Source organism: Buteo buteo, chromosome 5 (genome assembly GCF_964188355.1).
Source record: "Buteo buteo chromosome 5, bButBut1.hap1.1, whole genome shotgun sequence".
Lineage (NCBI taxonomy): Eukaryota > Metazoa > Chordata > Aves > Accipitriformes > Accipitridae > Buteo > Buteo buteo.
In genome coordinates, this window is record NC_134175.1 from 13461004 (window position 1) to 13474246 (window position 13243).

Consider the following 13243-nt stretch of genomic DNA (forward strand, 5'->3'; position numbering starts at 1 on the left):
GTGGGTCCAAAGCTTCTTGAGCACCAGGATCCAGTGGCAGTATCAGGCAGTGATTGATCTCATAACTACCAAGAAGGATCAGGAGAACTGAAGACATCATCACAGCAGATGAAAGAGGAAGGCCCTGTTCTCAAGCCTCAGGACAACTACCAATTGGGGAGGGTTTGACACGAACCACCTCATTACAGAGGATCTGAAACAGATCTTTAGTTGGGAGCACATGATAACGCTTCTTGCTCAGTTATCCACACCCTGGAATCTTTACACAAGAGAATATGGAGAAGAGGGTACCTTAAGCCTAATCCTCCTATACCTTCAGAAAATCCCTTCAAGGACACATCTGGGGACACCCTGTCAGTCTGCTCCTCATCTCAGCTAGCATCAACAACCCCCTTGCACTTCTCCCACATTCGACTCTAAAAGCCTACCACTTTTCTGTATGCATTTTTAGGGTGGCCAGGGAATAAGGCTTTCAGTAGAAGTAGTTTAGAAAGATTATATATATACATACATGTGTGCATGTGTATATATTCGTGCGTGGAGAGAGAATGGTCTTGCTCTCTTCAGCAGCAGCACTTTGTGCAGCAGCACTGTGGGTTCTGCTCCTGCTGCGCTGACAAGAACAGAACATAGCTTTGAAGGAGTCCACGTTATTTGTGACATAAAGCCATTTGCAACAGATCAGTGCCCATACCTTCAGGGACATGCAATGGCCAACAGGCTTGCTCTTCTCTCCTTCACAGATTCCTCTGATCAAGACCCACACAGCTCACCTCACACCTTTTCAGCAAATAAAGAATAAGTCTTCAGTGAATAAAGCATAAGACTAAACACTTGCACTGACCTGTTTCTGTTAAGCTACTAGTACAGCTGCTGCTGTGGTGGCCTTTCCCTAAAGCTATCTGCTTGCAAGCAGATGTTTTGTTACTCACTTTGTTGAGTGTGGGAAAGAGTAAAGGTGTTGGCAGCAGAAGACATTGTGCTGTGTGGTCCTAGGAGACTCCATGAGATCAACACATAGAACTGGACCTCCAAGTGCTCTCTGCATGTAAGGGAAGAAGGCAGCTCTGCAAATGAAGAGGATGAGCTGGGTGTGAACCCAGAAAGAGTACTCACAGATGAGCAGGCACAGTCCTTCTCCGAACAGTGTTTCAGTCAGAAGGTCACCCATAAAATCTACAGCCAACCAAGCACAGCATGGCTGAGGAGGTGAGGACTCCAAGAAAGTTATTCTGCATGTCTTGCTCCTCAGACAAAAAAAGCCACACATACCTGGGTGGCAGCTCATTTGGGGTGTCCTTCTGGAATAGCTGCTGCAGGCACAAAATCAAACACACCCCACTCCTTCCCTCCCACTGTGCCAAACACTTCTCCAGGTGGTGAGCAGGCTTGGGTGACAGGCACCACCATGCCTCTTGGAAATGGCACAAAGAGGAATAAGGTGGCATAAAAAGTCTTTAAGTGGGCAACAGTGCAGGAGGCAAGGACACATTGCCTGAAACAACACCCACCTGACTCAATTCCTGTATGATACCAGGGAAGGCAGGTGAAGGCACACCACCTGAAAAAACAGGTATTCTTCTGCTTAATGCTGTATTTGAAACCTGTATGCAGTGAATGATTGTAACCACACACAGGGCAATTTGTTTCTCCCCAGTGCTCAGAGGCTCTATACTGGTCTATACCATGAGGAGGCAGACACCTGGACAGGGTTCATCTCCCCCTTAAGATCACACATACAATTTCTCAGGTGCTCAGTTTTGTACCCTTGGTGATCATGACCAAGAACATCCCAGGAGATAGATGTAAAATTCATATCAGATCAAGAAACTCTTTGCCAAGCTATGCTCTAAGTTCTCCTCCTGTGCTATAAGAGCTAGCATTTGTGCTCTTTGCCACTGCCATGAAGCCTTTAACTTTCCTCTTTTGATGACTTTCTCCTCCTTACTTTACCAGTATGGGGGACAAACATATTCCATCCAGGAAGGCAGCTTTTACAAGCACATGCTTTGACATTTCTACATACAGTACAAAGACCCATTCCAAAATAGGACTTGAGTAAATCAATAGCAGAACAATGCTACCATAGTGCTGGCTGAGAAAATAGTATAAGCAGGAAGAATTAATGAGAACAACACAGAACATACAGGTTTACTTTTTCTGTTCATCCTGAAGACAGGGACAGTTATTGTCTGTTTAAAAAACTCCTCTACACTAATTACACATAATTTTGACAGCAGACCACCTATTTTCATTAAGACAATGGACGAAAGTTTTGTGCTTACACAAAAGCTTTTAAAACTACTCAGGTTTATGCGTAAGCCATTGAGATAAACGTAACTGGAAAAATGAAGTCAAGACCCTCTGATTTATTTCTCTAAGAGATTACGGTTTGATATTTGCATGATTTCAAATAAAGTAATTTTACTACCTAAAGACAACAGCAGAACCAATGCAACAAATAGGGCGTATTTCCCCATTCAGTATTAAACACTAATAAGCAAGCCTCTTAAGGATAAACTCCAAATAGCAATAGTTTATTGTAAACGAGTCTTAATTCCTTTGAGATTAGATAATCTAATAGCACAGACAGGTATTTCTTAATCTAGTTTCTGAAGTTATGGGAAAGGAATTCCTGAAAAAATACTGTTTTCCTGTAAGCGGGTATAAAAAGCTGTCTGCATATCTATAAAGACTACCTTAAAGTTTCCCATACCTGCTCCTGTTCTTCCTGACAGCAATAACATGAAAATAACAAAAAACGGCTGTTCATTGAGATATTTTAAAGAACTGAAATGCATACACACCTTACCAGTAAACATCAAAATCCTACAGAAAATAGTTCTCCAATTATCTGAGACCAACCATAGCTCTATCAGAACAGGGTTACAAAAAACAGGACCAAATATTCCTTGTGAACACTCATCATACATTTTAAAATACTGGTTTTAACATTACTATGCTCAGCCCTCCAGAGTCAGTCAGCCCAGTTGCACAAGTGTGCTTTGATTATTTTTATGGTACACAAAGCAGTCACTGACCAATTTCCAGCTGTAGTTTATTAGAGATAATTGCAGAAGGAACAGATTGACTTTTAGAACCAATTAGGCAATCACAATACACAGATCCACTTTTTCCTTTATTTCTTAAAAATCAATCACCCAAGATAATTTTATAGCAAAGTGAAAACAAGCATTTGAGAGAAACCTGATGAATAGAATAGAATCATTACATTTGGAGAAAGACCTCTAAGATGAATACTAGGGAGGCCCATCTTAACTAGGCAGATGATACTCATGACAAATAAGGTACAAGAAAGTGCACACTGAAGACTAACAGGAGCTACTGAAGCACTTTTGAGTTTGAAATTGGAATTATTGAGGGGGAAGAAGCAGGGTATCAGAGCAACAGCGTTATTTAATACTAGGTATTTAGAAGCTGTTATCTCCAGAGACATCAAAATCTGCGAACAAAATGGAATTTAAACTATCTATTTGCTTTCTGCCTGGAAAACTTTGATTTTGACTAACAAACCTAAAAGCAGGAGAAAAGCAAGTTCAGACAGTCTGAGCAGAGGCCCAAAATAACTTCAGCAGCCTTCAGCTTTATGAATACTGTTTTAGAAAGGAAAGAAGTATGGAATAAAATGATGCAGAACATAACAGAACAGAGACTGAAAGGTAAATAAGCTCCTGTTGCTAACTCATACCTAGCTATAAAGAAGTAAAAGAACACACAAAGATCAGTTAGAAAGCACTGCATCAGTTTTTACACAATCCACAGTCTGTGGACCAAACTGCTACCAGAAATTATCTAAGCATTTAGGGTTCAGGAGTGCTTCTATGGATAAAGAAAACATTTACAATCACATCAATAGTGATTTTAAAAGTATATATAGATTGTTTTAAAACATTAACCTACCAATGATCTGTTTCAGGGTTAAAGCCCAACTTTCTAACCTGATTTAAAAATCATTTAACACAGGAATTCAGAAATAGGCACATTGTTTAGTGCCTTCACTAGCGCACTGGTTGCTTTTCACAGTGGTCCGTGGAAACATGTTCAATAGCAGGAAGAAGTGGAAAAAAGGTAATGCTCAGCACTTAGTAACTTACAAGAGAATTCAATCATCAAAATAAGATGACACTGAGTGCAACAAAACACTAGAAGACAAAACTGAGTTAGCTTCCCCCCTTTAAGAATTCTCTATGCTGTTAAAATACATTTTATCAGATAACTTTTACAGAGTACTTAGAAGATTTAAATTTTTATTTCAGAAAATTAAAAGGCATAATTTAAATGCATCTTCAAATTTCTACCCATTTGATACTAAAGAAAGTGTTAAAAAGGTCACAGCAGTTTATTTTGAAGGATTTTTCATTTAAGACCTCTGCTGCCCCCACAAGGATACAGAAGATGAGACAAAATCTAAAACTAAAACTTAAGCGCCTTTTAAAAGGTTAAGCACATAACATGAAAGCATACAGTAGCATACAGCAGAGCTGGTTTGCGCACGTGGCTTTGGAGGTTTTGTGTTATTTATTTGAATGGTTTTACTAATGCACTCAGAACGGCTGCATTAGTAATGCCTGAATTTGTCAGAGATACAGTACATCCCCATTCTTAAGTATTTTAGCAGTGTTTCAGAGTGCTTTATTGGACGAATTTGGGTACTATTCCTCCAGAAAACCTGGCTGCCTTCATATTATTGATGAGTGAAATATAAAATACTGACTTTCAAGTCCATCATTGGCCAAGACCAGATACTATCCATAGTGCTACTGTGCAAATTCACATATTCACATCTACAAGGATATTCTGCTTGTAGAGATGAGCAAGTTCTCCAAACCATGGTGCCCAAATTTTGGAAACAAAGGATTCAGAAAGGCTGGATTAGTGGGTGCAGGTGGTGTGTTAAGAGAGAAAAAGTAACCTAGGTCACATCTCATGGCTCTCATTTGCTTCCAGTCACTCACTGTTTCATTAATTCTGTGGTCTATAGTTAACATGTACCTACCACAATTATTAATACACACTGACAAATAACTTGACTGTGTGGCCACACTGAAAATATGGAATTGTGGTGGTTTATTGACAATCTCAGAAGCGTGTGTAGCCTGGAATCTAAGCACTTGGACACTAATCAAGCTTCAAAACACAGAAGGCAGCATGCATAAAGCTTCACAGGTGACAGTCAGCCAAAGATCTGAAATAGCACCTGATTGAGTGGCCATCAGGAACACTGGCTCTGACCTTTCCCATGTTTATTAGTCTTTTCAAAGAACACACTTGGAATGTATGAACAGTATCTTTAACAAAGAACAGACTCACTCCAGATGCTAGTTATCTAATTACAACATGTATCCCAAGTAAAAACACTGTTTGGGGAATAGTGCTTGCAGCTTACTGACATCCCCAATGGCTATTTCTGCTTTATTTTTTTTAACATCCTTTTGTACTAGAGGCACAGTGTAACAACAGCATTTCTACAGAGGCACAACTTGGAAGTTAGGACCAACATGTGGTACTTATTTTTTGTGATGACACTTCAAATCACATGAAGCGACAACATGACAAGTGAGAGAACACTTACTGAAACTGCATGTTTATTTAAAATGGAGACTCTGAAGACAAAAAGTAAGGAATGAAAACTGCAATTTGGGGTTGTTTTTTTCAAAGCTATAAATGTGAGCTTGCAATTGTGGTGCTTTAATGCCCATGGGGAAAAAACAAAATCCAAGGGAGATACTGGATTTGGGGGGGGGTGGGGGGGGAAGGGTTTGTTGTTGGTTGTTTGGGGTTTTTTGGGTTTTGTTTTGTGTTTTTTTTTTTTAAAGTTAAGCTACTATTTCCTTTTCTTTTGCTGAATCTTTCATATCAACACACATAGACAAAGTTCCTCCGTTTTTTTTTGTTTGGGGTCACAGAGGTTTTTTCCTCTTTAACTCATTGGAGGTAAAAACACCCTAAAATGCCTCATAATATTCAGTAATTTGAGTCTCCTGGTAGTTGAGATTACAGGATGTTTAATCTATGAAATTAATCACATGCAATTAGCAAACTGATGCAAGAATAAAATGGCAATGAAGGTTAATACACATCTTCCATCATAACTTCCTCATATCCATGAGGATAGGAAGTTAAGTATGCATAATGTCAACAGTTAGTCCCATCGATACTCTTTAACATGCTACAGTATTTTAATCTCTGTAAGAAAGATACCATGAACAAAACTAGGAGAGCAGATAAAAATATATGTACATTCTTGTCCACTTGCAATATTGGTGTGCTCATTTTCTATTGGCTGAAGCTTAAAACTTGTAGTCCAAAAACTTTCTCTGGGAATGAAATACAGGGACAGGAACAGAACTAGTTAACTTAATTACCCCGTCAGTGTCTTGATTTAATCTAATATGAAAACAGAAACACAAGGGGCAAAACAAAATCATACTAGCTGATGGAAAAAAAAATAGGGAAAGGGCTTTCAAGAAAACCCACAAAACACACACTGATTCTGCTTCACTTTCCAGAAAGTCAGATCCTCATGAAGAGATTTTACAGATGAAGAACATCACAGATCTCATTCATAGTGCCAAAAACGAAATCAAGTATTAGATAAAACTCATTTTCAATTTGCCTTTTGAAAAGAAACAAACACCTGACATGTATACCCTTTATCTACCTAGTGTAACTAAGATTCTTTAAGAAACAATTCTGACAGGGTTCCTGGTAAAAGCAAAAGGGAGATTATTGCTCAGTGCTCGCAAGACTCTTCTGGCAGCAACATCATGTAACAGTAAATGGACAACCAACCGCTTCCCATAGCAAGACAAGAGCAGTCACTGCGCTGAAGCGCATGTTCTTTGTGACAATCTCCCTAAGAATATTTCATACAAGAACCATGACTCTGAATTTGTCAACAGTGCCCAGCTGTGGTGGGACCAACCTCTGAAGTCATTCTGCAATTACAGCAGCACAACTACCAGCAATTTTACAGGGGCCAGATTTCACTTACATTTTAGTGACTCAGGTAAAATGACATTTGAGGCAAGGGAAGAGGCGGTTCCCTACTGGAGTGACTAAAACAGCCAAGAGGCCCTGCTTTATGCAATACCTAAGTGCAGCTGTGCTGCTCCCCCCTTTGAACACTGGGGATGAAACAGAATTCAAGATAATGCAGTAACTGCACTCTGTGTTCCACGTGGCATTTCTCCCAAATGCGACTTGCCTCCCACTTTTCCAAGTTCCTCTAGTCAGAGGAGGCGGGGGGAAAGAGAGACCATTCATTTATCAGGAATGTCAATACAATGGAAATTACAAGGGTTATGGATTACTCTTAGTCCTGCTCACATCATGCTCCTGTATTTGTTGCCTGGGTAAAAAAAAAAAAGCAGACCACCCTTACCAAGGATAGTTTCTCAGGGTCACCTGCAGTCATACCGCCTACAAAACCTTCTATCAGTCAAAGAAGTATTTGTGCAGTTATGCTAAAACCAGTAAACATTTCTATAATCAGTTAGCACTGTACTTCTTTCAGTACTGCCACCAACACTTGTTGAAAGACACAAACCCAGTTGTTTCTGGAGCAAACAGCATTATTTGTCTCTTTCCAAGTCCATAAAAGTATTTTAAAAGATATATCTAGTCTGACATACATATCTAAAAGGAAATAGTACCTTTAATGTTCTAGTTGGAGCCCAGCCAGTGCCATCAATTGAATGTTCTCTCAATAAACTGGAAAAAAGACACACATATTATACAGTGCAACTTCTACTTAAACAACCTTTGTTAGAAATCTTCTCAGAAGACATTAAGAACTTAGGAAGTAATTGCAACATAATTACCTCTTGCACTATATCTAGGTACTGGGATTTTAAAGCACAAGAATTGTTACGTCTTCTTAGAATTATATTCTACATAATGTCATTACAGATATCCAAATCTGAGCTCAACCTTTGTCAAAAAAAATGAATTATTTTCATCAACCACAGTAAGTGTGACAAATCCTTGTGACACAGTCTCAACATCGAACCTTTGTTTTCCCCTGAGCACACAAGACACATGCACTCCAGTTTAGAATACGTTCATCTTTGGTGAAGAGACAGGCTTACAGAATAACCTCTCACCAAATCTGCACATTTCCATCCAAAAAAAGGGTATTTTTGGTGGGATAACTAATTTGCAAGAAAGAGGATTATCATCCTCTCTTCTGTGAGTGGACTTCAGCTTCTTAAAAGCAGGGATAGGAAAGTGAAAAAGTTCTGGCCTGTCTGCTCAAGAAGGTTCTGCAACAGCCATCTGTTCATGAACAGATGCAGTTCAAGCCTCCAGGGACACAGCACAGGACAGTCTAGCAGTAGGGTCTTACAGTCCTCTTCCAGCAGGTGAGCTATATTACACACAGAATGTTTTAAGGCCTTACAGACAAACTCAACACCATACATCCCCAACTGGAAATCACAATGAAGACTACTCTGGGCAAGAGAGATTGCTTACAGGAGGAAAAAGTTCCTTATAAACTATAATACATGCTCTTGAATTTTAATATATATGAAAATTAATATAATTAAGATACAGACTTTCCTACATACACACATACTGTATAGAAATTTTATATGACCTGCATATTATGCCAGATAGTAAGTCCAGTGAAGCTGTTGACCTATTTACAAGTTGAAATCATTGAGTTGTATTCAGCTGGTTAGGCATTCCTGGACCTTTCAGGTCAAAACATCAGCAGTTATGAGAAGTAAAAAAATTGGAGATTAGAGCATAATTGAGAAATAAGCTCAAGTCTTGCTCACATTCATGAAAAAAGTAATAATCTGAATGAGAAGGTCTGGAAAACTACTTGAAGCATCATTTCACAGTCACATCTTCCTCTGTTAAGTAATCTAAAACTGGAAAATACAGTTACGTAGCAAAGCATGAAAATTCATCACCACCAGCAGCTTCTACTACTGACATGATAGATTAAAGTGAAATAGTCTTAAACTATTAGGTTTTACCAACTTTCAGGATGATATGTATCAAGTCATTTTTAAATTACAGTAGATGACTGAACCATACAGGCTATCCATAGTTATTTATTGAATGCATCAAGTTTCTAATCCAAGGAAATATACTACAACTAGCATTACTCCTTGTTCAATGTAGAGAAGCTAGGAACAGGATGATCATACTGGACAAGACTATTCCATCTTAACTGTGCTGCTAATCTCATCTCTGTACCTTTAAAAAAGATAAAATATGCCATTACCACTAGTGCAGCTCAAAACTGATTTCAAGAACATTAAAAATAACATCTTGTGGCTGAGATTTTTGTTTGTATTAAAAAAGTAAAAGCAACAATGCTGCTGAACAGGCAAGAGCCAGGATTTTCAGATTTTGAGCAAATAACAGACTTTTTAGCTTGCTTTCTGTCTGTTCATAAAATTGTGCTACAGTACTTCCCTTTGGCTCTTCATATACCTCACTGAACTTAAAAGCAAGAAGTTAATACACAATAAAATCATAAAAATATCCACTGATAGAGCCCAAAGTGCCTGAGCACATCAGCTAAGCCTCACTAACACCCCTCCAGCTTCCCAAAGCCTCAGAGCTCTCTCGGCACATCTCCAGCTGGAGACACCAGCAGCCAGGACTTAAGGAGACACTCATAGCTCTCAGAGCTCTGGCAGAAAAGCTACGAAGATAGGTAAGTGTACCTTTGGCTAATATTTCTCATTTGCTGTTATAATTCATTTTTAGAGCAGCATCCTTTTTCTTCCTACAGATTGGGAATGATCATTAGGCCCCTAAGCAAACCTTTTCCCAGCACAGGCTGTCTAGAGAAACCCTATCTCATGCTCTCTATGTGGATGACCTAGAAATAACTACCAGACAGTTCGGAGGTCTGAACGGTGATCCGTTCTCGGAGCATCACGCACACCGCAGAATGAACACCTAAATGAGTAGAAATACACAAAACACATCATGAACTAGTTTATTGAATGAACAAGCATCTGCCTGTAGCTTCTGTTCAAAGACCTGTCATCCACAGGTGCTGCTGCCGTAGGGGACCCGGGCTACTAGGAAGTTCTCAAATGGCACAACCAGCAGAGTTTCTCACCCACTCAATGCTTCAAGAGGCTGCCTTTGACAAGCTGCCAGATACACCACAAAAGCCACCTGTTCTACCAGGGTTTCAAGACACCTGATGGGCAGAAAAAACTGTTTACTTGAAGTGACTATTCTAAAATTGCCAGGACTTTGCTGTCTCATACAGAACTGCCAGAAAGCTCATCTAGCATTATTTAGATTGAATAAACATTCAGAAGCTTCCCTTGTGATGCTCGAGAATTAATTTGCAAAAGTAAAGAGAGGGGTAAACCAACTGTACAATTTCTGCAGCATTTCAAATTACTAAAGCTGGTGAGTGAGTGCATGCCTTGGGGAAGAAGCAGCAGGGCTGACAGGAGCAGGAGTGCTGTGGCACAAGCAGGAGTTCATCAGTCAAGGAACTTCACCAGGAACAGGGAAGAACAGTAAAACAATATTGGAGCAGGGAAGAACAGTAAAACAATATTTCTATTTGCTTTGTCTTCAGCTGTAGTAGTGTCTGAGAAAAGCCGAGTGTGTCCTCAGTCATCGGGGGGACTGGAACTGATAACCACACCTTAACACCTGGTGTCTGTATCTAAGGAGACCTCCCAGAATATGATTTCAAATCCTTATACCTGAGTTCCTATGGGAAGACTGCAAAATCACTATTTTTGAAGCTATAGTAACCAAAACAGCCACTGATGTGACCAGCCAGCTGCTCAGCTTTCATTTCCACAAATATCTTTTCATTCTGTAATCCCTGAATGGAGAAAAGCTTTGAGGATTTTTTTTTTATTTTTAAATACACAGCATCCTAAAGAGATCTTGCAAAAACATCTACTGAACTGGGAACTGCATGGGTCTAGCAAGTTTAAAACTTTCTGAAACTCCAGCTGACATGATTTACAGCTCAAGTGACTAAAAAATTACTGTAATTGGGAGATCAGTCCTGGAGAAAAACTGCTTTATGTAAAGATCTCAGATGAACACATTTATCAACATAAAATGCCAATTCCAACAAAACTTCTGCCTTCCTTTTACCAACAGGAAGTATCATTCAAGGTAACTTTGAATTAAAGAGCTGTAAATCCACTTCAGAAACCCTCTACTGACAGGGACACATTATAGGGGTTATTCTCTTGCTCACCTCCTGCTGCCCATCTCCCTGATCACCCCAGTACCACCAGCGCAACCATTCTGGAGCCACGCTATAGACTGGATGAGTGGAGAAACTGGTGCAGAAAGTATTTCTAAAGAGTTTTCTGTTTCCACATTGGCACAGCTGAGGAGACTGGGAACAGCACTGGGGAACAGAAATAAGCAATCAACTTAATCAGCTTTTTTAACTGGAGAAATTGCAACACTGAGCTATACTAGATGATACAATTAATCAGTCTTCAAACACTTCTCTATTCAGCACCCTTTAATATTGCATCATAAAGCGACCAAACCTTAACTAAATGCCTATTACCGACAAAGACACGTCCAACAACACTGACCACCTCACCACATGCAGAAAAGCAGTGAAATTTCCGAGTGATTAAACTATTCTAAAAGCTTATGGGGTCAAGGAGGAAAAAAAAAACCCACACCTCAGATCACATCAACAGGGTGAAAAAGAAAAATAGTCAGTGACATGCATTACACATTGTCAAAAAAGTAGTCAACTGGTATATGTAGTAAGCATGCATATCCTTTCTAGGTATCTTTGTTTTCTATCCACATGTGCAGTGGAGGTAACATCCACAAGTATGGTCCAGACCTAATTAATATGGTCTATTAATAACATGATCCAGAGTAACTGTAATCCATAAAGCACAGAGAAACAACACTTTTCCTGCCCAAAACTATTACACTTGACAAGTTTAGTAATTTGGTATGTTTTAATTCAGGGATGACTACTAAACCAACACATACCATAGCATGAGGTATGTTTAGTAAGAGACAGTTAGGAAAAATACTGATAAGGAATTTTTTTCTGCTTTTAAAAATAACTGAAGCTATTTTAATGTGGAGACTCTTGTATAAGTTGATTGCAGGTACTATATATAGAGTACATTCTCCATTATAACAGGCATACAGCAATCTTAGTTATTTTAGTTCTTCCATCTAAATGGTAAGACATTTCAAAGGTTTGCTATGTTAAAGTATCTCACAATCAAATAAAGCTGACATTTCAGTGCAGACGATAAAAAACTGACTTCACTTCATTAGAATTATGATGTTCCAACACTACGTTCATCTTTCATAATTAAAACCGGTTAAAGACAAGAAACAGTGAAATATTCTCAAGAATGTGAGGCTTTATTTAACCTCAGAAGATGCTGCACTGTAGTCAGAGCTTAAATTTTCAGCTACCATTTGGTGTCTAGTGTTTCCTGTTCCCTGGTTCCAAACAGCTCACTTATTCATTTCTTTACTTGGACTATTTGACTCAATGCATCTAAACTTTCTCCACTGACTAAGCCACAAGGTGACAAGTTCAGCTGCATAAAATGCAGCAGTCCTAGGAGGCACTGAGAAACACTAGAGGTCTGGAAATTGCTAAAAGTAGCAATACATATTTGCGAAAACAACCTGCCTGTATCACCAGCTCCAAATAACTGCGGACAACAAGATTTTTAGGTAGTATGTGTTTCTAGTGCTTTTAAATCCTCCAATCCCCAAGTGAGGTAAAGTCTACAGATGCCATCCCTCGCTGCCTGTAGTCCTGCTGCAGTCTGACACTATTGAGCACCAGGAACATAATGCAGCCTCTTCAGGCTCGTTTCTATCACCCTTTGATGATATGAGCTTCTCAGAAGCCTGGAATAGACCACTATGGCTAAAAGCCCTGATATCAGCTCTTTAGTTGTTATCAGCTGATGAGCCTGACCTGTCTATGAAGTGTGACAGATTGCCCTGTGACAACTTCATTTTCACTAGGACCTTGAACAAAGCCCTAAAATGATTTTTAAATCTAAATGAAAAATTTAGCTTTTTTTTTTAAGCGCTAATTTGCTACAAATGGTGGCAACTGTTCTGGATTTTCAGAACAGCTTTCAGTCTCACTTATATTCATTGCTTCTGCTTCATCTACTTTTTCTTTTATGTCCCATTAACTTGAAAAATGACAGTCATGCTTCTCACTTCTGTTTATGTTTGCTTTATGGCCACTTTA

At 39.2% G+C, this 13243-nt stretch overlaps 1 protein-coding gene and 1 long non-coding RNA gene across 8 annotated transcripts in view; both read right to left on the bottom strand.

Annotated features, from left to right (window-relative positions):
* UBE2F (ubiquitin conjugating enzyme E2 F (putative)) overlaps positions 1-13243 on the bottom strand; it is an 86293-nt gene that overhangs the window by 42001 nt on the left and 31049 nt on the right. For 4 of the 7 annotated variants that reach the window (XM_075027897.1, XM_075027896.1, XM_075027894.1 and 1 more), the window contains 2 exons: positions 11231-11386; positions 7677-7734 (listed from right to left, as the gene is read on the bottom strand). In XM_075027897.1, coding sequence (XP_074883998.1) covers positions 7677-7734; positions 11231-11386 — 214 coding nt within the window. Of the gene's footprint in view, positions 1-7676; positions 7735-9860; positions 9946-11230; positions 11387-13243 lie in introns of those variants that run through there. The other 3 variants (XM_075027900.1, XM_075027899.1, XM_075027898.1) reach the window with 2 other exon arrangements.
* Positions 479-1552, bottom strand: LOC142031607 (uncharacterized). Its single transcript, XR_012650577.1, has 4 exons — positions 1512-1552; positions 933-1067; positions 695-780; positions 479-608 (listed from the first exon to the last, which is right to left on the bottom strand). It is a non-coding gene; the product is annotated as an uncharacterized LOC142031607 (long non-coding RNA).